The sequence below is a fragment of the Atheta coriaria genome, unplaced genomic scaffold (assembly GCF_025399875.1).
Source record: "Atheta coriaria isolate IRGN ID8LTWV9N9 unplaced genomic scaffold, Caltech_Dcor_3.1 hic_scaffold_7_pilon, whole genome shotgun sequence".
NCBI lineage: Eukaryota > Metazoa > Arthropoda > Insecta > Coleoptera > Staphylinidae > Dalotia > Dalotia coriaria.
Window position 1 is genome coordinate 1,529,662 of NW_027045449.1, and position 28,000 is coordinate 1,557,661.

The window sequence follows — 28,000 nt, forward strand, 5'->3', positions numbered from 1 at the left end:
CACGAGAAGTAAAAGTAGAAGTATACGCTGCGCATGGTAACTGATGTGTTCATCACTCACTGTAGGATTTCTGGGGTTTCTGCGCGCGCCGGGTGTGCAGTCTATTGCTTTGGCATTTGATTTTGAGGGACTTTGCGCCACAATAGACCGACGGCCCCTTTTTCCGAACCGTATAAATTCCCAAACAATATCATCATAAAGTGAATGACACTCGTAAAGTTTCGGGCGCGTTTGACTTCGGGTCGAGAAGTGTCAAGAAAATGATTTGCTGAATTTCATTCGGCGCTGCGTGCGAATATTTTACCTGAAGTTATGAGAAGCTACGATTTGTTTTGTCAGTTTTGTGCTGGCCGAGTGGCGCATCGAATTCGGGGAAGTGCCAACTGAACTGGTTCATACTATTGTTATGTTAATGAGCGCATCGGTGCGAAATATATTAATTTATAGAGAAATTACTTACCGTGACTAGCAACGAAACAATTCACTTGGAGCCATTTTGAATCACGTGTGAATGTTTTTTAGTAGGCAACTTTTTTAACACCACAATGTGTGTGTCATATTGCATACGATTTAATTTATTCTTTGACTTTCTTGTATTATGTCAGTTAATAAATTATAAATATTAATTTTATTTATATTTCCCGGAAGATTCAATATTTCATCCCTTGGTCCGTCCCACTTTTACAACGTGAAATTTATGACTTCAAATTTTGAATATAACTATGTACCGTACAGAATTCAATAAAACACATTTTATGAGAGGGTAGGTTGAAATTTTTATGCAATTCGAAGCCGTCATCGGTATTAACATACAATGACAAGTGTATGCAGATATTTCCGAGTTCCATTTTAATGTGCGCATGCAAATAAACCGTTGAATGTAAAAGTAGGCATTCGATATCGATTTAAAAATTCTTATTAAGGCGGTCGTAGCATAATTTTTACTCGGAATTTGTTCAGGGTGCCGGGGTTGTTCTCAGACAATCGACTATCGATTTGTAATTCCGAGATATCGCTAGGTCACGCCAAATATTTCTTATTTACTATTTACGCACATCATTTTAAATAAAATTTCTAGAATCATAGTGTAACTATAGGCAACCACACATACAGTATATTTAAGGTTAAAGTGGATGCGTCTAGAATTGTTATTTTGCGAAAGATTACAACCGAATTATTATAAATAACAAATACAAATCAGCATTAACAATGTCTCACATGAGTTCTCCATCCGTGGAGCTCAGCTCCTACAGAGATCAGCACTTCAAGGTAAGAAAACTGAATATTCTAAAAACATAATCAAAAACATTGAATATTTTGATACTACAGGGAAGTAGAGCTGAACAAGACAAATTACTTCGTCAATCATGTACTCTCTACGTGGGAAACCTATCGTTTTTCACCACTGAAGAACAAATCTACGAGTTATTCTCACGTTGCGGCGATATTCGCAGAGTTATCATGGGACAAGAAAACACCCTGTGGTTTTGTTTTGTTGAATACTACACAAGACATGATGCTGAGAATTGCTTAAGGTAAATAAAAACATCTAATTTAACATCTCCACAGACTACAAATAAATAAATTATTATTTTAGATACATTAATGGCACAAGATTGGATGACAGAATCGTCCGAACAGATTGGGACGCAGGATTTGTCGAAGGAAGACAATACGGACGTGGAAAAACCGGCGGACAAGTCCGAGATGAATACCGAACTGATTATGATGGTGGACGAGGCGGCTACGGCAAGATAATCGGCCAAAACTCCCCACAGAGCAACATTTCGGAAGATAAAACAAGAAATTCACTAATTTTTACAAAATCATCTCTCATTTTAAGTAATTATGTATTAAAATATATTCCTAATGGTAAAAACGTTTTCAACCCTTAATATTTCATGAATTCAGCCTTGTTCATCTTTTGCATTCATTTCAAACTCTGTTTCTAGTCTTTTACTCTTATACCTCTCCTCAAGTTGGTAAAACTTTTCTTAAACTGTTCGGCCTTTGTTTCGCTGACTTTACACGCGTTTTCATATTGATTCATGCGCTCTTCGTGTAATTCCGCAGCCAAATCGCTAACTTGTTTCTGAAGAATATCTATCGTACGCTCATAGGTGATCGTTGAAATATCCGAATTGTATGTGTTTCGTTCATAATTCGATTCGCTTGCTTTATCCAATGTTATCTCTTTCGCAATAGCGGACAATTCAACGCGTGGTGTTAAAACTTTAACACCAAACTAATAAAGATGACATTCAGCACTCACACTGCTATCTAGCGAATCACCACCACTGCTACATTCAAACCCAATGTGGTCACCCACCGCCATCTCTCAACACCAGCAGCCACTAAATGTCTCACAAGGAAGCCGTTGGGAGGGGAGCCACCCCACCACCCGAGGAAGAATCGAGGCCTCAGCTAACATGTCACTGACTCGTCCATTCCGTTCGAAGCCAGCTTCCAGGGAATACCACAGCGAGCCTACTGCCACTCTACGCACCACGCTACACCACGCTACACCACGTTACGCCACGTTTCACCACACCACGCTACACCACGTTACACCACGTTACACTACACTGCACTACACCACACCACACTATACACAAGGTACGAGTGGACCCCCTTACATTACAAGCCCCATAAGCTAACAATAGCCGCCATGCGGCACAGATCTAACCTCAATCGAACACACTATGCTCATTTGATCGAACACGCTATGCTCATTCGATCAAACACGCATCTCAGACCGAACACGCTATGCTCATTCGGTATCTGCCATCGTCGATACGCTATGCTCATTCGACACCCTCAACATCTCAGACCGAACACGCCTAGCTCATTCGGTATCTGCCATCTTAACCCTGACCCTGAAACTACTTGTTACATTATTCTAGTTCCAGATCACGTTTCTAAACTACAGTCCACATTGCTCTCTAACCCCCGAACATTGAACATAAAACACTTAAACTAAAACGTTTTTACAACTCTCAGGTACATCTCGCATCCACACACCAACTAGGTTATAGGCGGTCGACCCCCCGAGCGACCGTGCCTTCGAGTGCACCACCTGCTGGGATCTAACCACATCAAATACAAATTTATACACGTGGATTGTTTCATCACACATGCTACGATCTGGATTCATCGCGACTATCATAGATATATCTTCGAGTCCTTGCAGTGCTTTCTGGAATAATTGCGTTAGTTTTGACTCGCGGAACGGGATGACTATCTTCGCGCCGGTTTTTGTGCTTTTCGGATTGAACTTATGCATCTACCCAAAACTAACAATGAATTATTGATGTTGTTTGATTCATTTAAACGACACCCGACATTATTTGTCTTCTTGCATCGTTCGGACCCAGCCAAGTCACAGAAATTCATGCTACCAATCACATAATTATTTGATTCGATACTCGTGGATTGTACAAGCGTAATTGTAAAGATACAGTGTGATCTACTAGAGTGTGAGTTCATCGATGTAGCTGCATAGTTTAAATTTAACAAACCATGCTGCAGAATGCAATATGCATCATGACCGTTTGATACATACACTTGTTTCAAGTCTTTAATGTATGTTTCGCCATTATTGTTGTAAATTTTGAGTTTTTGCGTGTTTTTCACCCCGCTTGGGGATTCAAGCAGATCATACACACTTTCATTGTAGATTTTAGCAAAAGAGCAAAAGAATGTGATATCGTAAATACAAAGTTTTCGATTATTCCCGTCTGCTCTTTGTGCGATGCTTCGTAGCTTCCCCCTCCAAGCATAGACGTGTGTATGTGTGTACGTGTGGGTTGAAGTTGACCGGTAGATGTTTTTGTTTGGAGAAGGAAAGTCGCTTTCTCTGTCTGTCCCTTTGTATGCTTAAATCTTTGAAACTGCGCAACGGATTTTTTTAAAATTGCGGACGTAGCGTTTTCGGCGGTGCCGGCCGGCCGCCCGGTGCGGCAAGAGCGTGCCTATAAATAGCGCGTCTGAGGCCGCGGTTTTCCTGTAGCACTTTGAATTTAGCAGCGAAGATATTCCAAAGACAGCAGGAAATCTTCATGGTATAGGAAAGGTGGATAGTTTTACTCCAAATTTAACGCGTGCGGGCCACGGGCAGTAATGAATAAATCAAAAATACTGGATCGATTTTAATCACATAGGCTATATATTTTAAACCCGTGCGAAGCCGTAGCGGGTCGCTATGTTTTTATATACAACATTCACAGTTTTTCTGTAGTGTATTTAGTATCAGTATTGCAACCGTGCGAAGCCGGGGCGGGTCGCTAGTCAGTTATAAAAGTTCAGATCTGCAGAGCAGAATAAAAGAACTCTACAGAATCAAAGGTTCAGTATCCAGTGAATTAAGAGACATGGAACACAAGAGGCAGAAACTCCAACAAGACATACAACTGTATACCAAAAACATAGAACAATTGAAAGCTGAATTGCTACATCAACAGACTGAACTAAACAGATTGAAAATATCAGTGGAGCAAGCCCAGGTAGCTCAAAGGGAAGCCCTGCAACAAAACACACCGGAATTGGCTTTACCAAAGAGACTAACTGCCAATACATTCCCATTGAGTTATCCTGCAGTGAGCAAAGAAGAATCACACACTTGCAGGATGTATAAATGTGTGTCATATTGCATACGATTTAATTTATTCTTTGACTTTCTTGTATTATGTCAGTTAATAAATTATAAATATTAATTTTATTTATATTTCCCGGAAGATTCAATATTTCATCCCTTGGTCCGTCCCACTTTTACAACGTGAAATTTATGACTTCAAATTTTGAATATAACTATGTACCGTACAGAATTCAATAAAACACATTTTATGAGAGGGTAGGTTGAAATTTTTATGCAATTCGAAGCCGTCATCGGTATTAACATACAATGACAAGTGTATGCAGACATTTCCGAGTTCCATTTTAATGTGCGCATGCAAATAAATCGTTGTAGGCATTCGATATCGATTTAAAAATTCTTATTAAGGCGGTCGTAGCATAATTTTTACTCGGAATTTGTTCAGGGTGCCGGGGTTGTTCTCAGACAATCGACTATCGATTTGTAATTCCGAGATATCGCTAGGTCACGCCAAATATTTCTTATTTACTATTTACGCACATCATTTTAAATAAAATTTCTAGAATCATAGTGTAACTATAGGCAACCACACATACAGTATATTTAAGGTTAAAGTGGATGCGTCTAGAATTGTTATTTTGTGAAAGATTACAACCGAATTATTATAAATAACAAATACAAATCAGCATTAACAATGTCTCACATGAGTTCTCCATCCGTGGAGCTCAGCTCCTACAGAGATCAGCACTTCAAGGTAAGAAAACTGAATATTCTAAAAACATAATCAAAAACATTGAATATTTTGATACTACAGGGAAGTAGAGCTGAACAAGACAAATTACTTCGTCAATCATGTACTCTCTACGTGGGAAACCTATCGTTTTTCACCACTGAAGAACAAATCTACGAGTTATTCTCACGTTGCGGCGATATTCGCAGAGTTATCATGGGACTTGACAAATACAAGAAAACACCCTGTGGTTTTTGTTTTGTTGAGTACTACACAAGACATGATGCTGAGAATTGTTTAAGGTAAATCAAAACATCTAATTTATGTACTCACAGACCACAAATAAATAAATAATTACTTTTAGATACATTAATGGAACCAGATTGGATGACAGAATAGTCCGAACAGATTGGGACGCCGGATTTGTCGAAGGAAGACAATACGGACGTGGAAAAACCGGCGGACAAGTCCGAGATGAATACAGAACTGATTATGATGGTGGACGAGGCGGCTACGGGAAGATAATCGGCCAAAAACTCCCCACAGAGCAACATTTCGGAAGATAAAACAAGAAATTCACTAACTTTTTACAAAATCATCTCTCATTTAAGTAATTATGTATTAAAATTTATTCCTAATGGTAAAAAAACGTTTTCAACCCTTAATATTTCATGAATTCAGTCTTGGCCAGCTATTTTGTGTCAAAACCCAACCAAAAAATCACATTCTTCAACGCAATTCAGAAATATTTCGATAAAAAACAAATAAATATTAAAATAGAGATTAAAACAAGTTACTCCAGGGAAGACAACGAAGAAGTCTCATCATCTTCAAAGTCCCTTCGGATAATATTCGAATATCGAATGCTTTGCTCAACTTGATTATCCAGACACGCGTTTTCCTCCATAAGTTTTATAATATCACATTTTTGTTGCTGCAGGAGCTCCTCTTTCAACGCCAGCGACCCACAGAGTTGCTGAATGGCCGTCTGCTGCTCTTCAACCTTTAATTCAAGTAAATATTTCTCCTGTTGCAAATCTGCAAACTCCTTCTGTAATTTATCATAACGCATTGATGTAATGCGTTCACTTATAGACTTATCATTGTCTTCACATGAAGAAATACTTATCACTGAATTATCAGTATCATTGGATGCAAGCGCTTCTTTCAACTCTTGGATTTCCTGTTGTAATGCTTCAATAAGTTCATCTTTTGCATTCATCTCAAACTCTGTTTCTAGTCTTTTACTCTTATACCTCTCCTCAAGTTGGTAAAACTTTTTCTTAAACTGTTCGGTTTTTGTTTCGCTGACTTTACACGCATTTTCATATTGATTCATGCGCTCTTCCTGTAATTCCGCAGTCAAATCGCTAACTTGTTTCTGAAGAATATCTATCGTACGCTCATAGGTGATCGTAGAAATATCCGAATTGTATGTGTTTCGTTCATAATTCGATTCGCTTGCTTTATCCAGTGTTATCTCTTTCGCAATAGCGGAAAAATTCAACGCGTGGATTGTTTCATCACACATTCTACGATCTGGATTCATCGCGACTATCATAGATATATCTTCGAGTCCTTGCAGAGCTTTCTGGAATAATTGCGTGAGTTTTGACTCGCGGAACGGGATGACCATCTTCGCGCCGGTTTTTTGTGCTTTTCGGATGGAACTTATGCATCTACCCAAAACTAACAATGAAGTATTGATGTTATTGGATTCATTTAAACGACAACCGACATTGTTTGTCTTCTTGCATCGTTCTGACCCAGCCAAGTCACAGAAATTCATTGAACCAATCACGAAATTATTTGATTCGATACTCGTGGATTGTACAAGCGTAATTGTGAAAACACAATGGGATCTACTCGAGTGTGAGTTCATTGATGTTGCTGCATAGTTTAAATTTAACAAACCATGCTGCAGAATGCAATATGCATCATGACCGTTTGATACATACACTTGTTTCAGGTCTTTAATGTAGGTTTCTCCATTATTGTTGTAAATTTTGAGTTTTTTGCGTGGTTTTTTCACCCCGCTTGGAGATTCAAGCAGATCATACACGCTTTCATTGTAGATTTCAGCAAAAGAGATCCAAATACTTACATTTGCGCTTAGTTCATCTAAATCTAGAGATGCAACTGATTCTGATGATAAGCGCGTCTGCATTTTTGAATATACAGCTTTGTGTGTTTCAATATCAGCCTGAATCTCTGAGTTGTTGATTAATCTTTCCACTTTGCATACCTCATGTTGTTGTTGGTCATAATCAAGCCATGTGAGGCCTGCACCACCTGATTTTGGTTTTGCAGCTGGATATCTGCTTAAATTCTTCATTGATCTGAATAAATACTCCAAACTTTGTGGAATCATGCCTGGTTCTTCTGTAGTTCCAACAATTGTGTAGGTTTTTCCAGATCCGGATGGGCCATAGGTGAATAGGTTGGCATTAATGCCATTCATGCATTTGAGGACTTTTGTTTTGACTACATTGTTGAATAACTCAATCTGGGTGGCAGTGGTTGGGAAGATTTTCGTGAATGTGTAAATGCGATTCAGATGCTCGCCGTCTTTTATATGCCGGCCTGATGCGGAGCCTTCAGGCACATAACATGTGACAAAGTTTTCTGTTATTTCGTAGAGGTTATCATCATGGCCTGTGTCTTTTATCCTGAGGTAGACATTCAAACTGTCCTGATGGTACAAAAATAAATTGAGATATATTATATAAATAGGTGGAATTTATATGATTGTCTTACTGATTCGCCATCTTGATCGATGAAGGATTCCTCGGGGAGATTTCTCGGCAAAAGATTGAAATTCGCTGGCACGCGTAAGCTGGGATCTCGTGCACGAAAATATGACATTTTAGGAGGCGCAGCCATAATTTCTGTCTACTTTAACACAGAGTTTAAACAAAATAGAATGATACTGAACTAGGAACAAACCACGTGTTTTAAAACAGTTGTGACATTAAACTTGTCAAACTACTTGTAACGGTCGTCAACGGATATTTAACTGACAGGATTTGAAAATCTGATGTCACAGGTTATGAAGGCGAATGAGGCAAACTGATTTAGTTCTTGTAGCCACCACGCGTAAATTCTACAACTAGAGGGCGCTACGTTAATATTAAAACAAACCTAACTAAGTAAAAAAACATAACAAAAAAAAATTAAGCTATCAAAACAAAAAATAAGTGGAAGTAATTTTGTATTTTCCAAGTGTTAATTGCTGTTGCATTGTACACTACCTTCTAAAGACCACACAGATGTGTATACTCACTTTCTTTGTTGCTTCTTCAGTAAACTGTATACAGATACATATCAATTTTGGTCATTCTAGATCAGATCAGAGTTTGTGACATTTTTTCTCATCAATAATCAATGAAAATAGCTTCAAATATATATAAACATAATTAAAAATTACATCTTATTAATTCTTACGCTTGCGCACTTTAGTCCAAATCCTTCTAACCTGTAAACAAGTTGAAACTTGGGATGAGTTTGTTTGTGTAGATTGAACTCGAAGCGCATCTAATAGTCGCTATTAAAACCAAAGTAAACACTGATGCACTCAGTCGGAATAAAAATGCTTATCTCCACACAACAGCAGTCACTCTAAATTCTTGCGCTTAGTCGTTAGTTCATCACAATGGGCACCTCAGACACAGCAACCAGAGAATTTATTCCAAGATTCGGCCACATAAAATTAACCAGGATTATTCCTTTAATTATAATCGCTCTTGTATTGGTCACGTTCATCACTCATCACTATTTAATCGACGTCGAAAAAGATGCCAGTATCATCCACAGTGCCCATTCACATCTGGATTTACCAGAGGAGTCCATCAGTTATAAAAGTGCAGATCTACAGAGTAGAATAAAAGAACTCTACAGAATCAAAGGTTCAGTATCCAGTGAATTAAGAGACATGGAACACAAGAGGCAGAAACTCCAACAAGACATACAACTGTATACCAAAAACATAGAACAATTGAAAGCTGAACTCTTACATCAACAGACTGAATTAAACAGATTGAAAATATCAGTGGAACAAGCTCAGGTAGCTCAAAGAGAAGCCCTACAACAAAACACACCGGAATTGGCTTTACCAAAGAGACTAACTGCCAATTCATTCCCTTTGAGTTATCCTGCAGTGAGCAAAGAAGAATCACACACATGCAGAATGTATAAATGTTTTGATCACTCAAGATGTGCAATGACTTCAGGTTTCCCTGTTTATTTATATGATCCAGACAGATATCCAGTGATGAATGAAGGCTGGGATGTAGATGGATTTTTAAAGACTACATTAAAACAAGTGTTGGGGTACAATCCACATTTGACAACAAATCCTAAAGAGGCTTGTATTTTTATGGTCCTAGTGGGAGAAGCACTGCGAGATTCAGATGATGTCAAAGATGATGGTGAAAACACACAGAAACATTTAAATCTACCACCATTGGATCACAAAGCACTCAAAAAGCTACCATATTGGGGTGGTGATGGAAGAAATCACGTTTTGTTGAATTTAGCAAGAAGAGATTTGTCTGCAACCAGCGGTGACTTGTTTTCGACAGTTGACACAGGTATCAAAATGGCCGCCATGTTTTTTTAACCTATAAAACTTAAACTTTTGTTGGTTACAGGACGCGCGATACTTGTCCAATCAACTTTTACTTATGAACGCTTCAGACCAGGTTTTGACGTAATAGTCTCCCCTGTTTTGGGTCCCCCTGGCGGAGATGTATGGCAAGAATGCGCAAAAATGCTCCCGACACGCCGTAAATACCTCCTGACCTTTCAAGGTGAAATGAAAATCAAACCTAGCGTCGGCGCAAACAATACACCATACGATTATCTCGAATTAAGTAAATTCATCGTGGATCACCTCAAACAAATGACAAAAGGTTCAACATCTGACAAATTCCTCTTTGAGTTCGAATGCAATCCAGCGAGCGATGACAATTTAAACACCGGGCCACAAGACTGGGGTCTATGCGGAACGGACAGCAGTCGTCGCGCTGTATTAAAAGAATCAACATTTGTTTTAATCTTTGCTCCGGGGGTTGCCGACCTTATATCCACAACATTACTACAAGCACGTGTTTATGAAGCGTTGCGCTCGGCTGCGGTGCCGGTTATACTCGGCGGTGATCAAATTAAATTAGCCTATGATGATGTGATACAATGGCGGCGCATTTGTATCTTCCTACCGCGCGCGCGCGTCACGGAGTTACACTTTTTACTGCGCACCATACCGGATAGCGATGTGTTGTTAATGCGACGACAAGGTCGGTTGGTCTGGGAGCGATACCTTGCGTCGGTCCAGAGCACTTTGGACACCGTTGTGGCGGTGCTCAGAGACAGGTTGAATATACCACCACTGCCGGCGGAGACCGTGACGGCCACGTCTGTGTTCAACGAGACGTTCCAGCCGATACAAGTGATTGTTGGGCTGGATGCGGAACAAGATGAAAGTTTAGGACCCTTGGAGCCACCTTTTGATAGTCCTGCGTTCAGGAGGAACTTTAGTTTGCAGTTGACGCAGGGTTATGAGTTGTGGAATGATTGGGGGGATCCGTTTAGGTTGTATCCGACTTTGCCGAATGATCCTCTACTGCCATCGGATGCTAAGTTTGAAGGCTCCGGACGAGGGTTTAGACCAATCGGACAAGGACAAGGAGGTAATTTAATAATCTCTTCTTAGTTTTTTCTCTTAAAAAAAAATTTAACCTCAAAATTCATGTTTATTTAGGTGCTGGTAAAGAATTCTCTGAAGCACTTGGCGGAAATAACCCCCGAGAACAATTCACTGTTCTCCTGTTAACTTATGAACGAGAACAAGTTTTACTTGACTCAATCGCGCGATTAAGAGGCCTACCATACTTAAACTCCGTCGTGGTTGTCTGGAACTCACCTAAACCTCCTAGTCCTGAACTGCGTTGGCCCGATATCGGTGCCCCGCTGCACGTAATCAAAGCACCGCGTAATTCGTTAAACAATCGTTTTTTACCGCTTGAAAATCTGCAAACCGAAGCTATTCTATCTGTAGATGACGATGCACATCTCCGCCATGATGAAATTCTCTTTGGATTCCGTGTGTGGCGTGAGCATCGCGATAGAATCGTCGGTTTTCCAGGCAGATATCACGCGTGGGACGTGAATACGATGAATAGTTGGTTGTATAACTCTAACTACAGCTGTGAGTTGAGTATGGTACTCACAGGAGCGGCGTTTTTACATCGTCATTATTTACATTTATACTGGAAATGGCTGCCGCAGGCGATCAGGGATAAAGTTGATGAGTATATGAACTGCGAGGATATTGCAATGAATTTTTTGGTTAGTCATGTTACGCGTCAACCGCCCGTTAAAGTCACTTCAAGATGGACGTTCAGGTGTCCCGGATGTCCACAGAGTTTAAGCGAGGATGATACACATTTTCAAGAGAGGCATAAGTGTATAAACTTTTTTGCACAGGTATATAACGGATTAATATTTTGAAATTTTTCTAATTGTTTTTTTACTTTTTTCTAGGTATTTGGATATATGCCGCTTTTAAATACGCAATATCGAGCCGATTCGATATTATTCAAGACGCGAATACCACACGATAAACAAAAGTGTTTTAAGTTTATTTAATTGTAATATTATTTATAAAAAACAAGTAACTCCGGCCCTGTTCTCATCACACTGAGATTGTAACAAGACTTATTTTTTACATCCGTACGTAATTGTTATTTATATGTATGTAATTTAATGCTACTCTTCGAATCCAAAGGACACGCGCATGTCACATGTAGGCAACACATTATTTTTTAACTTTCTGTTGTGATATGTATATATTTTTTTACTTTTAATAATAATTAGCAAACGATTACATTTTATTACTTGTTTCTTATGATATGCAACCCACAATACACATCACTTAACCTTTTTATAATGTAGGCAACTTTTGTTTGTGAGTGGCGCGCAGCAGCTTGCGTATAACTTAACCTGTAATATAAGTTATGCAACCCAAAATGCTTAGTTGTTTGGGGTGTATGGAATGTAGATGGCGTGTGGTGTGCGTGGCGGTGGCGCGCTGCCCCCGCTCGGCGCCTGCTCGCCGTCGGCGCAATCAATACGCGGCGGCCGTGACGTCGAGCGGAGTACGCGCGCGGATTGGCCGCTCGCAATCTCATCCCATAATTTATTAAGTCCCGTATGAATGGATAATAGCAAACTGTGATATTTGGCCGGATCGGTGGACCACCGTCGTCGCGATCGCCAAAGACGCTGCGTTCGCCCGCGCCGCGCAACAACCGCCGCTTTCCGCGATAAACAATCCGCGCTGGTGGCGGCCGTGGAGGAAGGCGCCGCCGTGGCAAGCGGAGGGCAGTGAGCAGGGGCGACGGGCAGCCCCGCCGAGTGTGCGACGTGTGTCTGTGCTGCGCGCTGATATCACACATCCCGAGGAGAGATAATACGCGGTGTCCTCAACCAAACAAAAAAAAAACACGCAGCAGCAGCGAGGAGAAACGTGGGTGGCTCGGTGCGGGAATGGGATTAATACGCGTGTGGGCCTCGCTCGCGGGTGTGGAAATGTTGCGCTGCGAGTAAAAATTCAGTTCCTACGGCCGCACCGAAGCAAGAGAGGCATGGTGGTGAAATGACTGCGGCGGTGTGGTGGTTTTTCTAGCGCTCTAGGAACTAGTGAATTTCGATTGTGGCCCCGCTGCCGAGCAACCAGCAGCTGCGTGCTGGCACCATGATGGACGAAGGCCCCGACCTGTCACATCTCACCGCCGAGGAGCGGGCCATCATCGAGGGAGTGATGATGCGGCAGAAACAGGAGGAGGAGCGCGAGCAAGAAATCATGAGGTCAGCCACCAACAAAATACTACCAACACCACACAACCAACCGAAACAAAAACAAAAAACAAAAAAATACAACCAACCAACACCAACTGACTTATGTTAATTTGACTGAGACGAGAACTATTACTATATATTTACCCTCCGAGGACAATAAAAACTTAAAACGTACCCTGATTGATCAATTTTCCTTCGACTCACTCACGTTCACAAACATACACACAACACAAACACCCCAATCATATATATTATATCAATATATAATAATATACAACATATTGTGCATATTGGGTTGCATATATTACCATCGGATATATTTAACCGCACTCATACTTTCGAGGTTATACAAGTTAATAAAGCGTAATATATCAACGGGATAGTTTGCTTTTTGGAAATGCGCGTCACGAAAAGTGCAAAAAGGAACGATTTGTCTTGTAAATGTAATAAATTTAAAAGCATCTGGTCACGTATAGCCGCGGCAGGATACGCTGGATCTTAAGGCACGGCCGAAACGTGCTCGCTCAGCGCGAATACGAAAAACGTTCGCGGCGACTTATTTTTGTTGTCACTTGACTTAATCTAAGATTTAGCGTGAGATATTTATGCGCCTGCTTGTTATTCATACGCCACGCCGTTCAATATATTGTGCAATCATACAGTAGCGGGGAAATCACACGTTTCTTTACTCTCGCACACAGGAGGAAAGCCGACGAGGTGCAGATACTGGAGGATACGATACGCGCTCGCAACGAACAACACAAGAAAGCCGGCGTCGAGCTGGACGCCACATGTCACATTTGCCTTAAAACCAAGTTCGCCGACGGCGTCGGCCACTTGTGCAACTATTGCTCGATACGATGCTGTGCACGATGCGGCGGCAAAGTAACGCTCCGGTCGAACAAGGTGAGTGTTGTGTGTGTGTTATTTGATGGTAGATTAGCAGCGCAAACAAGAGATGGCTCTATAATGACGTTTAACTTGTCGTTGCGCCATTGTGCAACCCACGCCGGCTGCGGGGAAAACGTTAATAATGTAATCTGCGTGTGTGCAGCATGCGCGCCGTTTTGCGTTTTATGATGTTATGTACCTAGTGTAGCCGCACATCCCATTGACGGATATCGTGGCCGGGCGACCCGGGCGCGTGGGCGCTGACGTCACCGGACGTGACGCGTTGTATTGATTCCCCCGCTCCTCCGACGCGCCGAGTGCGATCGAGATGGCGAGTCACGCGACTGCCACCACTACCAACACCCGGCGCCTCCACCACAACTCTTCGACGCGCAAAGACGCATTACGGAAGGACATCAGCTGCTCGCAAACGGCAATTCGAAATGATTCACATTACCGGCACACGAGGTGGTGGTGGTTTTTTTCGTTGTTGTTGCGTGACACGACGACACGCTGCAAATTGTGTCAAAGTAATTACCGACACACGAACACACTAATGAAAGCAAAAAAAAAGGGCGGACGCGGACACTACGACAACATTGCACCTACAAAACACAACAAACTTGTGTTGTGTGTGGTTTAGGCGGACGATGCTATTTTTAGTGGTTAAAAATATAAAACTAGGACGTTTTTGATCCAAATCGCACACACCATATGTGCTCGAACTTTTATATTAAAGCTTGCCCACGCACAGGTGGTGTGGGTGTGCATCCTGTGCCGTAAGAAACAGGAGCTGCTCAGTAAGACCGGCCAATGGATGGTCACCACGCAGGGTCTGGACAGCGACATCCCCAGCCTGCAGCAGGCGCCCTCCGATAAGCGACCGAAACTGGAACGAGCGCATTCCGCCGCCGAGAAGGAAAATCTACCGCTGCAACGCGCCGGCAGCGTGCTACGCCGGCAGTACTCGGAGCAGGAACCGCGCGTGCCCTCGTGCGAGCGCTACAATCAGCAGGTGTACAACGAGGAGGACCCACGCTTCTATCAAGGGGAATTAGAGGGTCTCATGCGTACGCATCCACATCTTGTTCCACGCAGGTAATGCAACCACACATACAACGCGTGTATACTTGGTTGCCTATACTCAACATAACCGTATTTTGTTAATGATAGGTATCCAGACCAAGATACTGAACCAATGGATATGCAACAACGCATGTCGAGCACGTCAAGCGCCAACAAGAAGCACAAACGCAGCGGGTCAAGTAAAAAGCTCCACCAGCCTCAACTACAGCGATCTTATTCCTCGTCCGAAGAGGATTTGAAATCTACACCGGATTATGGCAGCGATGAACGCGACAGTGAAAAAGGTAGGTTATGTTTTCATTTATATACAAATAAATATAATTTATAAACAATTTCAACCACCAATACACATCAATCCGTGCCCGTAAACAGGCCGAGAGTTTTTTTAAGGGATAAGTATATGACGATAAAAGTTGTTGCTCCCATTTTGTGATTAATCGTGAAAGTGAGACCGTGAGAGACCACAGGCGTTTCATACATGTTGCCATATTATTACAGGATCAGGGTGTCGCGAACGAGACGCGATTATGTCGGATAGATTGAGTCGGCAGGCGATTCTCGATGAGAAAATCAAAAAGTTTCTGGCGGTGAGGATCTCAGCCATCAATATATCAATATAATATGTGCAAGCTATTCTTTAACTGCATATAAACCTATGCAATATTCCAACAATATAATATAGGCAACCAAGTATACATGTTTTTAAAAGTGTCAAATGTCATTTTATATTATTTAGTGAATTTTTGGAATATTGCGTATGTTTACAATTTGTGTATTATAAATACTGTCGATTGATTGACTTCTGATTTGATTGATGGTCTCCTATTATGATTGACGATCTGAACACTTGTACTCTTTTAACTGTTGGCTTCGTTATGATCTATATATACATATGCGTAATGTGCGTTGTTGAGACGAAAGTGATACCACACAAACACACATCAACATATTATTTCTACCTACTGCGCCGTCGCATACGTGTTGTTTGATGAAATATGGACTCTCTGCATGTTGGTTTAATTTTTGTTTTACTTTTGACTCGTTGACTGTGTTTTCTTTCTCTAATTGGTTTTGTTGGGCGAACACGCAGCTTGCGCACAGAAAACTAAAAAAACCAGTACGTGTGTTGGGAATTTCATAATTTCGTAACGGAATTAGCCGAATCGAAGCCGGATCACGCGGGGCACGCGACACAAATTTCCAACAACATAACAAACACATTCGGGGGGCGTAAGTATGCAGAGCGATATACAAACACGCGCGGTGGTTGCTGCTGCAGGAGGCGGCGATGACGACTGGATGTACATTGTGGCACCGCGCCCGTTGCAAGATGTGACCGCCGACAATCGATGCTTCACCGAGCGAAGAAAGAAGACGGTGCGGTTTGATCATCAAGCATGGGACCGGCAAGGATCACAGGATTCGCATCGTGATTCCGGAATCGACACATCGTCAACGTTTACATCCAGTGAAGATTCCACCACACGTGGAGACTTGCCCAAGGTGCTTATCACGTGCAAAACTACAAACCTACACACATAAAACTTCAAAAAATGATTTGTTTCTCAATTAGTGAATAAAATATTATTTAGATATAGATTTAGTGCCGTAGACCCATGTAGTTAGAGAGTAGTGTACCGTAAAATCAATTCAATTCAGTATTATTAGCAATTCGATTACGATTGCCCCGGTTCTGTCACAATTGTCACACATTGCAACAATGCACGTCCGCGCGGACGCAAACCTCGGAAGTGTCGCTGTCGCGGCATGAATTCCGGTGACGCATATCACAGATATGCACACATTGATTACACACAAACACTTAACACACTCATTCGAGACGTTGAATAAAATACGTCACACACAAAAACAAAATGGCCGTATATACAAAGCGTGTAATCTTGGTTGCATACATCTTAAACTTGGTTATCGTTATTATTAACGTATTGCATGAATAAATGTAAAAAATGTAACTGCACTGTGCATGGCTTATACTTATATTCACACAGACACTTTTTGTTGCATGTGGAATGTTTTGCTGTAAATAGAAAAACTCACATTCTTAGTGTTTTAGTTTGGTAATCTTTGACACCGAGTCGTTGATGTTTGGTTTGTTCTCTTTTTTCTCTCTATGTGCCCGCGTGTGCCCACACCCTCTCAATAATCACCACCACCACGGCAATAGCACCCGCTCACCTGGCAGGTGTCCGCCGATGGCAGCCGCATGATCGGCCATATGATTTTACGCCGCGGAGCGCAACATACCACCGGCAACAGTGCCGCCATCTTGGGGTTAAAAGTCGTCGGCGGAAAGGCTTTAGAAAGTGGTCTGCGAGGCGCCGTCATTGATAAGGTGAAAAAGGGCAGCATCGCCGACCTTGAAGGACAATTACGACCAGGTATTTATCCCAAAACAAAATTCTGGTGTTTTATTAAAACACAGAATTTTATTTTTTCTCTTTTTAAATTAAAAGCACTGTTAATGCACTGTTAATACCACCAAATAGTATTAGGTTATGTTAGGTTATGTTTATTATTTTATTTTGTTTTGAAAAATAAAATAAATTACGAAACGCGTACACACGACCGAAACATTTCAGGCGACGAGGTGATAGAATGGAACGGCAGATCATTGCAGGACAAATCGTATCAGGAAGTATCGGATATAATCGCGGAGAGCAAGCAGGAGGCGAACGTGGAGCTGATTGTCTCGAGAAGCATGGGGAGTCGGCGTGCGGCGCAAGCAACATGGCGGCAATCGGTCGCGCACAGAGGTATAACACAAACATCCCGCCAAAAATACAAAAAAACACACACTAACCATTAATTACTGCACACATCTACACAAATGCACACAAAAATACAACACTTTACATAAAAATTATAAAAATATTAAAAAACGCACTGTATATGTACAAATATTCAAAAATAACCTCAAAAATATCAATAAAGGGTAGCGTGTGTGTTTGTATGTGTGTGTGACTGTATAAAATTAACAACAAATCGAAAATATTTGATATTCTGGGAGCAACAACTGTGTTTTATGTTGTGACAGCGTTTTTTCTCGTAAATTAATGGTTGGTGCACACAAAAATCTCTCTCTCCGTAAAACAGGCGTAAATTGTATGGAATCAACCACATAACCTCGCTGAATTTTGTTCAAGGTCAAGGTCAAGTGCAATGGGATCACGAAAACTATGACCGTCCGCACGTGCTGGTAACATCTCCGGGTAGCCCCGACCGACCCCGTCCGGCACCCTCGTTGACATCGAGTGTCGGCGGGCGAATTCAGGTGCGGTTGAGTTTCGACCCGGCAACACTGCAATTGATGGTGACCATTTTATGCGCGGCTGGATTAACACCTCGATCACCCCATCAGCCACGTAATCCTTACTGCAAGTTGTTTTTACTACCGGATAGATCGGAGAAGAGTAAGCGAAGGACGCGTACGCTTGCTGGTACCACAGACCCGATGTGGAATCAGATGTTTGTTTATCCCGGACTGAGACGAGCGGATTTGAGATTGCGCGCGTTGGAGATTACTGTTTGGGATTATGTGCGATATGGTGCGAATGATTTCCTGGGTGAGAGTATAATAGAGCTGTGGCCTTTGGAGGAGCAACCCACCTGGCGGACGCTAGGCCCGCATGAGGATATTGCTCTCACACCTAGTGAGCATCTCTCGCCGCCCAGTACGGGTTCGAGGTAAATGGTGGCTTGTGATACATGCTTGCGATTGTTTTTTTAAATTTTCTAGAAAGTTTTTGGGAAATACCGGTATTTTTGTCAAATACCGGTTTTGTGAGTACCGGTATAATTAAAAAAAACCTGTATCAATATCGGTATACCGATATTTTTTCTTAAATAAAAATATCAATATCGGTATACCGGTATTTTTGTCAAATACCGGTTTTGTGAATACCGGTTTTTTTTATAAACCGGTATCAATAACAGTATACCATTTTTTTTTCTTAATTAAAAATATCAATATCGGTATACCGGTATTTTTTTCAAATACCGGTTTTGCAAATACCAGTATTTTTAAATACCGATATTTTTACATTCTAGAAAATTTAAGAAAAGAATAACATTTCCGCTTTGAGCTTTGGCTTTACTTTCAGACGACCGTACGAACTTCCGTTTGTTTTGATTGTGTGTTTTCCCCCTTTTGATTGTTTTATAGTAATAATTGTGTGCTCAGATACTCGGACTCGGACACTCCGTCCGAGTGCGAGATCGACGGCGGCCGCGAGCGTAGAGGCGCCGACGGCGCAAGCGTCTCCAGCGTGGGCAGCTCCACCAGCCCGCCGCGCGACAGCGAACGACGATCACGGCGTGATCATCAGGATCACATCTATCAAGGATACAATAATCACCAGTCAAACAGTAGTTATCGACGGGTAAGTCACCAATAAAAATCTAGCCCTGTAAAAGTTTGTTTGTGCCTTGATAACTCAAAAATCCTTTGATAAATTTTGATAAAACTTTGGAATTTTATAGATTATACATTAGAATAGAATATAGGCTATTTTTTGTTATGAAAATTAAATTAAAAATGAGTAAAATCAGTAATTAATACTTAAATTCGTATATCTTAGACATAAATGCATAATAACGCATTTTAGCGCCACCTGGTGGTGAATTATAGAACTATAAATATGACTACATGTACATACCAAGTTTAAACCCTTATTTTGCACCCTTACCGTTAAATTTATGCGACAAAAAGTAGTCTATATTATTTTCCACATTTTAAACTATTTTTACACCAAATTTTATCAAAATAGCTTGAGTAGTTTCTCCGTGAAAGCGTCACAAACAAACTCCCATTTGCATTTATAATAACACTTACGATGTTGAAACAATACGATTACAATTAGTTGGTCTACTTCTAATAAAAATCTCCGCAGACAAAAACGAGCCTAGTATGTAACCGGAAGTCGCGCCATAATTCACAAAGTTTTGCGGGCGGAATATTGCGTTTTATGTCAGCGTGCGCGCTGACGTGTTCGGATATCTGGATTAAAGGCCGTGTGCAGGAAGAAGCCGAATTTTGGACATGTTCCAAAATGTTATTGATTAAGGACCATGAATGAGGCGCGCGGAGTTTTTGCTCGCTGGCTGGTCTCTTGGCTGGCGGTAGTGTTTACAATGCGGATTTGTAATACGCAACGAATCTTAGAAAACCGCCCCCCTGTATTACGCGTTCGGTATGTGGCTGCGGACTTGTGCTTTTTTTCTCCGCTTGCCGCTATTCTCGGGGCATTTTGGCACGAGTGGCGTATCAAACGGCGCCAGTGAAATCAGAACGCGAGTCGCGAGTGTGTCCGAGGGTGTTAATATCGCGGCGCAACTTTTACCTCTCAACCTTTTAATAGACTATAATTTTCTTACCCACACACATACACACATTGAAACACACACACGTAGAGTGGGGGGCAGTGAAATCGTATAAAAGTCCTTGGTGTGCAATCGCATGCGGATTTAATCGAAAGTTAATTATACTCTAACCTGTGTATAAGCTGTGTTGTGTTGTGTGTGTTGTATACGTTCGTGGTTTTGATGCACTTTTTTCCCCTCGTCACGATAGAGCAATATGGCGGGTCAAAGGTCGCATTCGGCGGCGCCGTGCGAATCGCCGAGCGTGCACATGTCGCGCTCGCGCTCCAAGTCGCCGCGGCGCGCCACCACCGACCACCACCGCTCACTGTCGCCGCCCGACGGCCGCCTCCTCGACTACAACCAGCAGCCGAACAACAACTACGCCGTAACGAGCAGCCGCTTCCAGTCGCGCTCCGCGACAGCCACACCGACCGGCTCGCCGAAGAAACGGCAACTGCCTCAAGTGCCACACCTTGCACGCGCGCTCCAGGAGCGCGTCGCTCAGGACCTCGAGGAGCGCTCCACGCGCTACAAAATGAGGCAAGTAGCAACCACAAGTTACCACGTGACGTCATCAACACACAAATCGCTAAAACGTCTAAACCCGTATTTACAGGTATACACAATATCGCAGTACTGGTTCGGGTTGGGAGCGTCGATATAGCGGATTGAGCGATTCGGATCTCACGACGCACACACGAACAAGACGATCGCTTTCACCCGATCGTGATAGAGATCCCCTGGTCGATTTTGACAGCGATATGGAATCAGTCGCATCGGTAACAAGCAGTGCGTTCTCCACTCAATCGGAACGACCACGAGGATCCAGAGTCATCAGGTAACCTAAAAACAATAAAAATTAACTTTCACGTTTTTAAAAATAAATTTTTTCAAGTGAAATTTATGCAAACCGTAAATTTGCTTCGGCGCAAAAACGCGTGCTTGAACAATTGCGTGACCAACGCGAGAAATCCTTATGGTCCTCACCAGTGCTTCAAACCTTACTCAATAATTACACGAATTATAATCATAATGACATTGAATCACCGCTAGATGCCAGTAGTAATGCTAAATTATCCTTCCCCAGCACTGAATACACAACTGGCAGCGGCAGCGACCGTTATCCTTACGGCAGCCATCGAACAACAACATCACGACGCATGCGTCACGAGATGGACCACGAGCAGAATCTCAGGGACCCGCTGGATGACGACCGGAGGAACCATCGACAACATCGTGAGGGTAGTGTGAAACGTGGTCAGTTTACACGCAGTTTATCGAATAATGAAGCTCCTACTGAAGAAAAGAACGGTATTATTTATGATTGTACAATAATATTGCGCAATATTTTAAACTTTTACCTTTTTAGATGGAAGTTTAAGTGATACTGCGGTAGGACAAGTTGGGGGATTAGAAGTGCCACAAAAGGATATCATCCGTAAGGATACGATACGCAGGGACCCACAGGCGCAGTTTGTGGGTCTCGGCAAGAAGAGTAACTCCACTAGTCAACTGTCAGCCACAGGTATGTGTCATATATCTCCTAACCTATAAAACTAAAAACATAGAAACTTTTCTCTCTTTCAAAACGTATAAAACTCTCACTCGCTGTTTTAATTTGTTTCTAATTGACTTAACTTGAGACTAGTTTACTCGATGTTTAAGTGTATATTCATTCAGGAGACCGTAGTTAGCTGTCATTTTGCCTTGACCTTCCGCCAAGGTCAAAGATGATTGTTGTGTTTCTTTGTGTTTTAGTTGGAAACTGTTTATAATTTTAAGCGATGATGATTTAAACGATTTTTATGCGACTTGTGCGTGTGTGTGTGTCTCTCTTCCCGAGCGCAGGACGAAAACGCAGGATGGGGTTCGGTCGCAGAGGGAAAACGTCGTTTACGGTCCACAGATCCGAGGAGGTATTGCCCGGCGACGTGCGCCTGCTATCCAAGCAGGGCTCGTCGGCGTCCAGCGATGGCGACCTGTCGGCGGACGGTGATAGGTTCGCAATTTTTAAACACCACCAAAACAAAAACTATGAAAAAAAAACAGAAAAAAATAAATTTAGATGATTAGATGCATAGAATACAATTAGAACACACTCTACACCCAAGAGGAGGAATTTACAGAGTTGGGTACATAGAGAGACCGCCCTCCAGAGTCTACAGATTCAAAACTAACCTCAAAATTGAACAAGTTATACACGAAACAAACATTTACATACCCGTAACCAGCTGTGTTATATATTTTTTATTCTTTGTCTGAAGTTTTTGTAATGTTTTCTTTGAGGGTAGACACGTTTTGTTGAAATTTATGATTTCTATAGAATAGTAGCGTAGGTAGAGTTCGGTTTCCGACAGCGGAAGTGTAGTATATATTCAGAGGTTATGTTATCATAACTCAACGCGATGTGCTTGTACATTATATTGATGAAACGTAGTGTGCGATTGATGCGTTCTGATCATGACGTTTTTTTGGACTCTAGACTTCAACAATTGTTGTATTTTTGCAAATCACCATAGTCGGTAACTTTAGATTATTTACTGCTTGCTTAATGCCGCTCTGTCTTACTCCTCTTCTTCTCTTTCTACTGTTTTACTACTGTATTATTCATCTAGCAATCAAAGATGGCGTCCAGATTACCTCTCAACATGTAATGTTCTGTGTGTGTGTGTTTGATTGAATGTGTGATGTGTGTGGGTTTTGGGTGTGTGTGTGTTGTGGTCTAACACCCACGATCGTCTTTTTTGTGTGGCCGCAGACAACACGCTGAGCGCGACGATGATGCCAGGCGGCAACCGGAAGCGTGTGCCGAGCATTCAGCGATCGCAGGAGGTTGTGCCGCCGCGGTGCGCGCCCACCGCCGACGGCAGCCAGCGGGCGGCGAGTCTCAATTCCATTTCCAGCTCGGAGGGATCGTCGTAAGTACACACCACCAACAACAACATCAACAACAACCAAACTACAACCACCACGTTGTACTATTTTAAATTTGCAGGATGGTTTCAATCATATTGTGCAATCATTCGAGATTTAGAAAACCATTCTGCATATGTACATATATATCTCAATCACTTCTTTACTTCTTGTTTTGTTTTCTGTTGGGTTTGTGTTGTAACCGCACTCCTGGCATGCCAATCCAATTCTTTTTCAAAACTCTCTCTCACAATATACTAAATGGCGCTGTACGGTATGTATGTAGCGTGTGTAGTGTATGAATTCGAACCTAGAAAACACTTTCAATGCATGCGTGCCTTTCGCTAAGCTACCTTTTGCTAGAGATACTTTTAAGTGCCTTACGCATGTTACTTTTAAGCACTCAAGTCACATAACCTCACTGACTCTCTCACCCAGATTGGACCTTACTTTAATATTTAATATATTGAATTATATCGAATTTGTATACCTCTCATCTTCAATCTTGATTGACACATGTGTGTTTTAACAAAACCAGATTAATTTGTGAAGATATCGATATGACAAAACTCTTTCTCTCTCTATGTACATTTCTGTGTATGTTCCACAAGCTCAACTGGATTGCTTCTATATTTTACTCGTACAAACATCAAATACTTTAATTTACTGCCTGTAGATGGCTCTGCTGTACTTAAATATAGTTTACTTATGTTTATTTTATGTCCAGGTGGTCGCCTTCATTGCGTTTAACCACAGATGGTGGTCAACTAGCGGAATTCATCGATGGGTTAGGCCCTGGGCAACTGGTGGGCCGGCAAGTGTTAGGGGCGCCTGCGCTGGGTGATATCCAATTATCCCTTTGCTATCAAAAGGGTTTCTTGGAGGTGGAAGTGATTCGGGCGCGTGGGCTACAATCCAGAGCTGGATCTAAAGTATTACCTGGTAAGTAGACTATTATTGAATGATTGTACAATATTATTGATGTAATTATTATGTTGTAGCTCCCTATGTGAAGGTTTATCTTGTGAGTGGGAAGAAATGTATTGCAAAGGCGAAAACGTCCACGGCGCGAAGAACTCTGGATCCTTTATATCAACAACAGTTAGCGTTTAGAGAACCATTTCAAGGCTGTGTTCTTCAGGTATGTGTATATAACAAAAATAGTTTAATATTTCTACACCAGATGGCGTTGTAGGTACTAAATTTGCAAATGTTTGTTTTAGGTGACCGTTTGGGGCGATTACGGTCGCATCGAAGGCAAAAAAGTGTTCATGGGTGTGGCCCAAATAATGTTAGACGATCTAAATTTAAGCAACATCGTCATAGGCTGGTACAAATTGTTCGGCACCACGTCCCTGGTTAGTGGTACCTCTTCACTCGGTCTCTCTCGCAGAAGTTCGATGGCTAGCCTAGATTCTTTGAAACTCTAAAACCTTAAATCGATGAGAAAACAACATAACCTTAAACTTTAAACTCGCATAAACGAAATAGTTTCTAGTAAAAAAAGTCGTTAATTTTTCGAAATTCTAACCTAGTTTGTAGCTAGATCTTGTTTCATCTGCATTAATCATATCTATTTAATTTAGCCACATTGAATTCTAGTGGAATCGTATGTAAAATTGTATATAATTGCTATTTCTTCCAATCTTTCCAAACTTTCGATACCATACCGGACAAACAAATTCTTAGCCAATTGATATAGCCATACTAAATTGATCATGTACACGAACGATACGATATGAAACGAACAAATAGGTACGCTCTTGTTCAGAGATATCGCTTTTCTACGTTCTATTACAATTTATTTCCGTTTTTAACTCTTTCTCTCTCTTTATCTTAATCTTTATCTTTATATTTCTTGCTATTTTCTCACTTGATGACTATCGTCTTACGTTACGTCTGCGTCTACGTCTCGTTTGTTTTTAATTTTCTGCAAACATGTGTTCCAGGGCAAACACTGACAACTAAATACCACGGACGGTCATTATTTGCGTATCACGTAAAAGTTGCCATATTGGTGAGCGTTTCTTCTGGAACCAACTGTGATTGCTACCAAACAAAACAAATCATTAATTATTGACTGAAAATTAATGTTTTATTTGGTAGCAAACGCACAATATGTGTTTATCTGTATCTGTCTTATGTTTTATGTTGATTTGTTTGCATTATTTCTTCTCAAAGTTTGTTTCGGTTGTTATATTGTGTCACCTTGAATGTCGCTTTTCGGTGTTTGACAGTATCTCCAAAAAGAGCTTAATGGATACGCGTTAATCATAAAATAATACCAAAATCAACCTGCATGTACCGTATTCATGCATTGCATGTCAACAAAATGGCCGCCGGTGGGTTATTCAACATCCTGGTGATGTTTGGTTAGCCTACCTTTAACATAACCTGTTATGTTATAATCCTGCTTTGCAATGAAACCATCTATGTTTCTTAGTGTTATTTATTTGTGGTGTGTTAAAAATGTGAATTAATTAACTCTGTATACGTTTTAGTGAACCCTGATGGGCGCTGGGCCCGTGCTGTTGATGTTGATGTTGTTTGTATAAATCAAGTCGGACGAAATAAGTAACTGGATGCTGAGGAACGACGCCATGCGCGCGCTGCAGTTGCCAAAGTGAGGCCGCCAGATGGCGGCACGCACGACGAAACAATGATTATACGACCCGGCACGCAAAAACACAGACGAAATATTGTATAAAGGCTCTTAACGAAAACTATTCATCATGCATAATACGAATAATATTTGCAGAAGCAACACACAACACACACATAAACACATAAACACACACGTAACGTAATTGTAAAACCGAAACATGAAAAAGTAACCTATATAGTTGATAAAAAAAAAAGTTCGTTGATACACACATCTACTTAAAATGGGGTAATAACGCGTTTGCTTGGACATTTTTCTATTTTGTGACGAACGAAACAACAAGATACATGGCTTTAAAACTTTAATAAGATACACATAAAGTAACCACACTAAAAACGGACGTGCGAACATACGATAAATTGTATAAAAGATGAAAAAAACTATATATTAAGAATAACTATTATGCTTATTGATTAATGATATGAGATATGAGATATGAGATGAACATTATTACCAAATAAGTAAAAAACCAAAGACATCGTTCGAAAATTCCATATGTATTGAGAGAAAATCGTTTCCGTAAACTTAAAGAACGCGTATTAAACTATTAAATTCATCAAATCGGTCCAATTATTTAAAAAACAATTTCAAGCGTTTTGTGCAAGCATAAAAACCACGAGAAACGTACCAATTCAGTATTACTTTTCGGTTCCTTTTCATAACCATAAATGAATTTTAAAGAAATGAGAAAAAAGCGTGGAAAATATCGAGTTACATCAAAATTTCACAAAAGAATGAAGTAAAATTGAAAAAAAAAACGTGTTGAAAATATAAAAGAGCTATAAATTATATACCTAATTACATATTTAAAGATATATAAGAAACTATGCTTAATTGGAATTGAAAAATACCGCTTTTTTACTATTGTACGACGATATAAATAACTAAGATCTACGAATGCATACAATGATCCATGATTCTATGCGAGTGAATGATTACTTACATACATTACGTTGTTATTGACACACGGGGGCGGGGAACTTGATAGACTTGACGTGGCGGGACTATTTCGTTGGTTTTCTGGTTGTAAACATGAGAGAAAAATAAACAAAAACATAAATAGAGCATTTTTGACGAAAAACAATTTAAAAATCAGTTAAATTTCAATTTACTACAAAAAAGGTTAGAATTTGATTGATAAAATGATTGTACAATCTTTCAATATGCTTGACAAGCATTATTTGATTGATAAATGTAATTTTATTGTAAAAATCATAATTTCACAATGAAAATTATTAAGAAATTAAAATTTGATTGAAAAAATGATTGTACAATCCATAAAAATGATGGTCAATCATTTTTTTAACTGAAATATTCCAAAATAATTAAATTCTAGCCTTTTTAGTATCATACACATTGTAAATATAAACATAACAAATTTTTCTTTGTTGTTGCGAGCTACATTAACGAATTTACCATCTTATCGGTTGAATTCCTGAATGTTGTGCAAATTACACGTACACACACAAACACTCTCATTGTTTTTGTTGTTATGACTGGTTACGTTCACAAATGGAGTCTGTATTAACGATTGAATAGAATATTTTTCTAAAAGCGAACTTGTTTTGTGGTGTTTTTTTTCGATTGGTTGCTGCTGCATGAGCTTTCGATGCCTTCCGCACCCCCCAGTACAATCAGGAACACTGCTTGTGATAATTATCTGCTTTGTGTTTTCGTTGGTGCGCATGCAGACGCAGAAAACATGCTATTTTCGTAAACACTAACTTAACTTAAAACCGGTTGAAATCAAATCGAGACTATTCAACGCGCTTGTTACATGTACAGAAGTATTATCTACGTATAGCTTACGAATGATTGGATGAGATTCACATTTGTAGTTTCGAACACATGATGATTCTGTTTATCAACGCGGTGAAATGCCTGGCGT

General features: G+C 40.8%; 5 protein-coding genes and 2 long non-coding RNA genes across 23 annotated transcripts; 5 read left to right on the forward strand and 2 right to left on the reverse strand.

Annotated features, from left to right (window-relative positions):
* Positions 1 to 937: 937 nt before the first annotated feature.
* LOC135795982 (nuclear cap-binding protein subunit 2-like) lies at positions 938 to 1,879 on the forward strand. The gene is given in 4 exon segments (XM_065307834.1): positions 938 to 1,269; positions 1,330 to 1,535; positions 1,598 to 1,761; positions 1,764 to 1,879. Coding segments are annotated over 4 exon segments (465 nt in total). The 5' UTR covers positions 938 to 1,209; the 3' UTR covers positions 1,799 to 1,879.
* Positions 1,880 to 2,230: 351 nt separating this feature from the next.
* LOC135795984 (uncharacterized) lies at positions 2,231 to 4,712 on the forward strand. The gene is made up of 2 exons (XR_010549209.1): positions 2,231 to 2,616; positions 3,001 to 4,712. It is a non-coding gene; the product is annotated as an uncharacterized lncRNA (long non-coding RNA).
* A 320-nt stretch (positions 4,713 to 5,032) lies between these two features.
* LOC135795981 (nuclear cap-binding protein subunit 2) lies at positions 5,033 to 5,986 on the forward strand. Its single transcript, XM_065307833.1, has 3 exons — positions 5,033 to 5,345; positions 5,406 to 5,623; positions 5,686 to 5,986. The coding sequence occupies exons 1-3, from the start codon at positions 5,286 to 5,288 to the stop codon at positions 5,885 to 5,887; spliced, it is 480 nt and encodes a 159-aa protein (XP_065163905.1). The 5' UTR covers positions 5,033 to 5,285; the 3' UTR covers positions 5,888 to 5,986.
* sub (kinesin family member subito) lies at positions 5,933 to 8,409 on the reverse strand. Its single transcript, XM_065307830.1, has 2 exons — positions 8,079 to 8,409; positions 5,933 to 8,013 (listed from the first exon to the last, which is right to left on the reverse strand). The coding sequence occupies exons 1-2, from the start codon at positions 8,202 to 8,204 to the stop codon at positions 6,115 to 6,117; spliced, it is 2,025 nt and encodes a 674-aa protein (XP_065163902.1). The 5' UTR covers positions 8,205 to 8,409; the 3' UTR covers positions 5,933 to 6,114.
* A 354-nt stretch (positions 8,410 to 8,763) lies between these two features.
* On the forward strand, positions 8,764 to 12,211 carry botv (exostosin like glycosyltransferase 3). The gene is made up of 4 exons (XM_065307829.1): positions 8,764 to 9,910; positions 9,971 to 11,008; positions 11,080 to 11,804; positions 11,862 to 12,211. The coding sequence occupies exons 1-4, from the start codon at positions 8,974 to 8,976 to the stop codon at positions 11,964 to 11,966; spliced, it is 2,805 nt and encodes a 934-aa protein (XP_065163901.1). The 5' UTR covers positions 8,764 to 8,973; the 3' UTR covers positions 11,967 to 12,211.
* Positions 12,212 to 12,456: 245 nt separating this feature from the next.
* On the forward strand, positions 12,457 to 27,671 carry Rim (Rab3 interacting molecule). Of its 14 annotated transcripts, none has more exons than XR_010549194.1 (19): positions 12,457 to 13,187; positions 13,880 to 14,084; positions 14,824 to 15,167; positions 15,243 to 15,439; positions 16,435 to 16,658; positions 17,341 to 17,554; positions 17,756 to 17,929; positions 18,320 to 18,860; positions 19,339 to 19,555; positions 20,746 to 21,077; positions 21,154 to 21,375; positions 21,433 to 21,848; positions 21,907 to 22,062; positions 23,296 to 23,455; positions 24,178 to 24,392; positions 24,452 to 24,591; positions 24,674 to 25,205; positions 25,400 to 25,467; positions 25,952 to 27,671. XR_010549194.1 is itself a non-coding variant. In XM_065307828.1 (18 exons), exons 1-18 carry the CDS (start codon positions 13,075 to 13,077, stop codon positions 25,952 to 25,954), a joined length of 4,008 nt encoding a protein of 1,335 aa, XP_065163900.1. In that variant the 5' UTR covers positions 12,457 to 13,074; the 3' UTR covers positions 25,955 to 27,671. The 14 variants fall into 14 exon arrangements, 2 of the variants coding, with proteins under 2 accessions (XP_065163900.1, XP_065163899.1); XR_010549195.1 differs by having other exon boundaries at positions 26,012 to 27,671; XR_010549198.1 differs by having other exon boundaries at positions 24,674 to 24,808.
* On the reverse strand, positions 16,559 to 24,088 carry LOC135795983 (uncharacterized). 4 transcript variants are annotated; one of them, XR_010549207.1, is made up of 6 exons: positions 23,941 to 24,088; positions 22,143 to 22,569; positions 21,899 to 22,085; positions 21,449 to 21,833; positions 16,794 to 21,380; positions 16,602 to 16,685 (listed from the first exon to the last, which is right to left on the reverse strand). It is a non-coding gene; the product is annotated as an uncharacterized lncRNA (long non-coding RNA). The 4 variants fall into 4 exon arrangements; XR_010549206.1 differs by having other exon boundaries at positions 16,559 to 16,685; positions 20,667 to 21,380; positions 21,899 to 22,569; XR_010549208.1 differs by having other exon boundaries at positions 21,449 to 21,830; positions 21,899 to 22,569.
* Positions 27,672 to 28,000: the final 329 nt, after the last annotated feature.

What these genes read in the sequence shown, in the direction of transcription:
- LOC135795981 (XM_065307833.1), top strand. Translation starts at nt 5,286, where the DNA reads ATGTCTCACATGAGTTCTCCATCCGTGGAGCTCAGCTCCTACAGAGAT. An exon ending in ACAGAGATCAGCACTTCAAG is followed by an intron (nt 5,346 to 5,405) that starts GTAAGAAAACTG and finishes TTGATACTACAG; the next exon opens with GGAAGTAGAGCTGAACAAGA. An exon ending in GATGCTGAGAATTGTTTAAG is followed by an intron (nt 5,624 to 5,685) that starts GTAAATCAAAAC and finishes AATTACTTTTAG; the next exon opens with ATACATTAATGGAACCAGAT.
- sub (XM_065307830.1), bottom strand. Translation starts at nt 8,204, where the DNA reads ATGGCTGCGCCTCCTAAAATGTCATATTTTCGTGCACGAGATCCCAGC. An exon ending in TCGATCAAGATGGCGAATCA is followed by an intron (nt 8,014 to 8,078) that starts GTAAGACAATCA and finishes TTGTACCATCAG; the next exon opens with GACAGTTTGAATGTCTACCT.
- botv (XM_065307829.1), top strand. Translation starts at nt 8,974, where the DNA reads ATGGGCACCTCAGACACAGCAACCAGAGAATTTATTCCAAGATTCGGC. An exon ending in GTTTTCGACAGTTGACACAG is followed by an intron (nt 9,911 to 9,970) that starts GTATCAAAATGG and finishes TGTTGGTTACAG; the next exon opens with GACGCGCGATACTTGTCCAA. An exon ending in AATCGGACAAGGACAAGGAG is followed by an intron (nt 11,009 to 11,079) that starts GTAATTTAATAA and finishes ATGTTTATTTAG; the next exon opens with GTGCTGGTAAAGAATTCTCT.
- Rim (XM_065307827.1), top strand. Translation starts at nt 13,075, where the DNA reads ATGATGGACGAAGGCCCCGACCTGTCACATCTCACCGCCGAGGAGCGG. An exon ending in CGAGGATCCAGAGTCATCAG is followed by an intron (nt 21,376 to 21,432) that starts GTAACCTAAAAA and finishes AATTTTTTCAAG; the next exon opens with TGAAATTTATGCAAACCGTA. An exon ending in TTCAAGGCTGTGTTCTTCAG is followed by an intron (nt 24,592 to 24,673) that starts GTATGTGTATAT and finishes TGTTTGTTTTAG; the next exon opens with GTGACCGTTTGGGGCGATTA.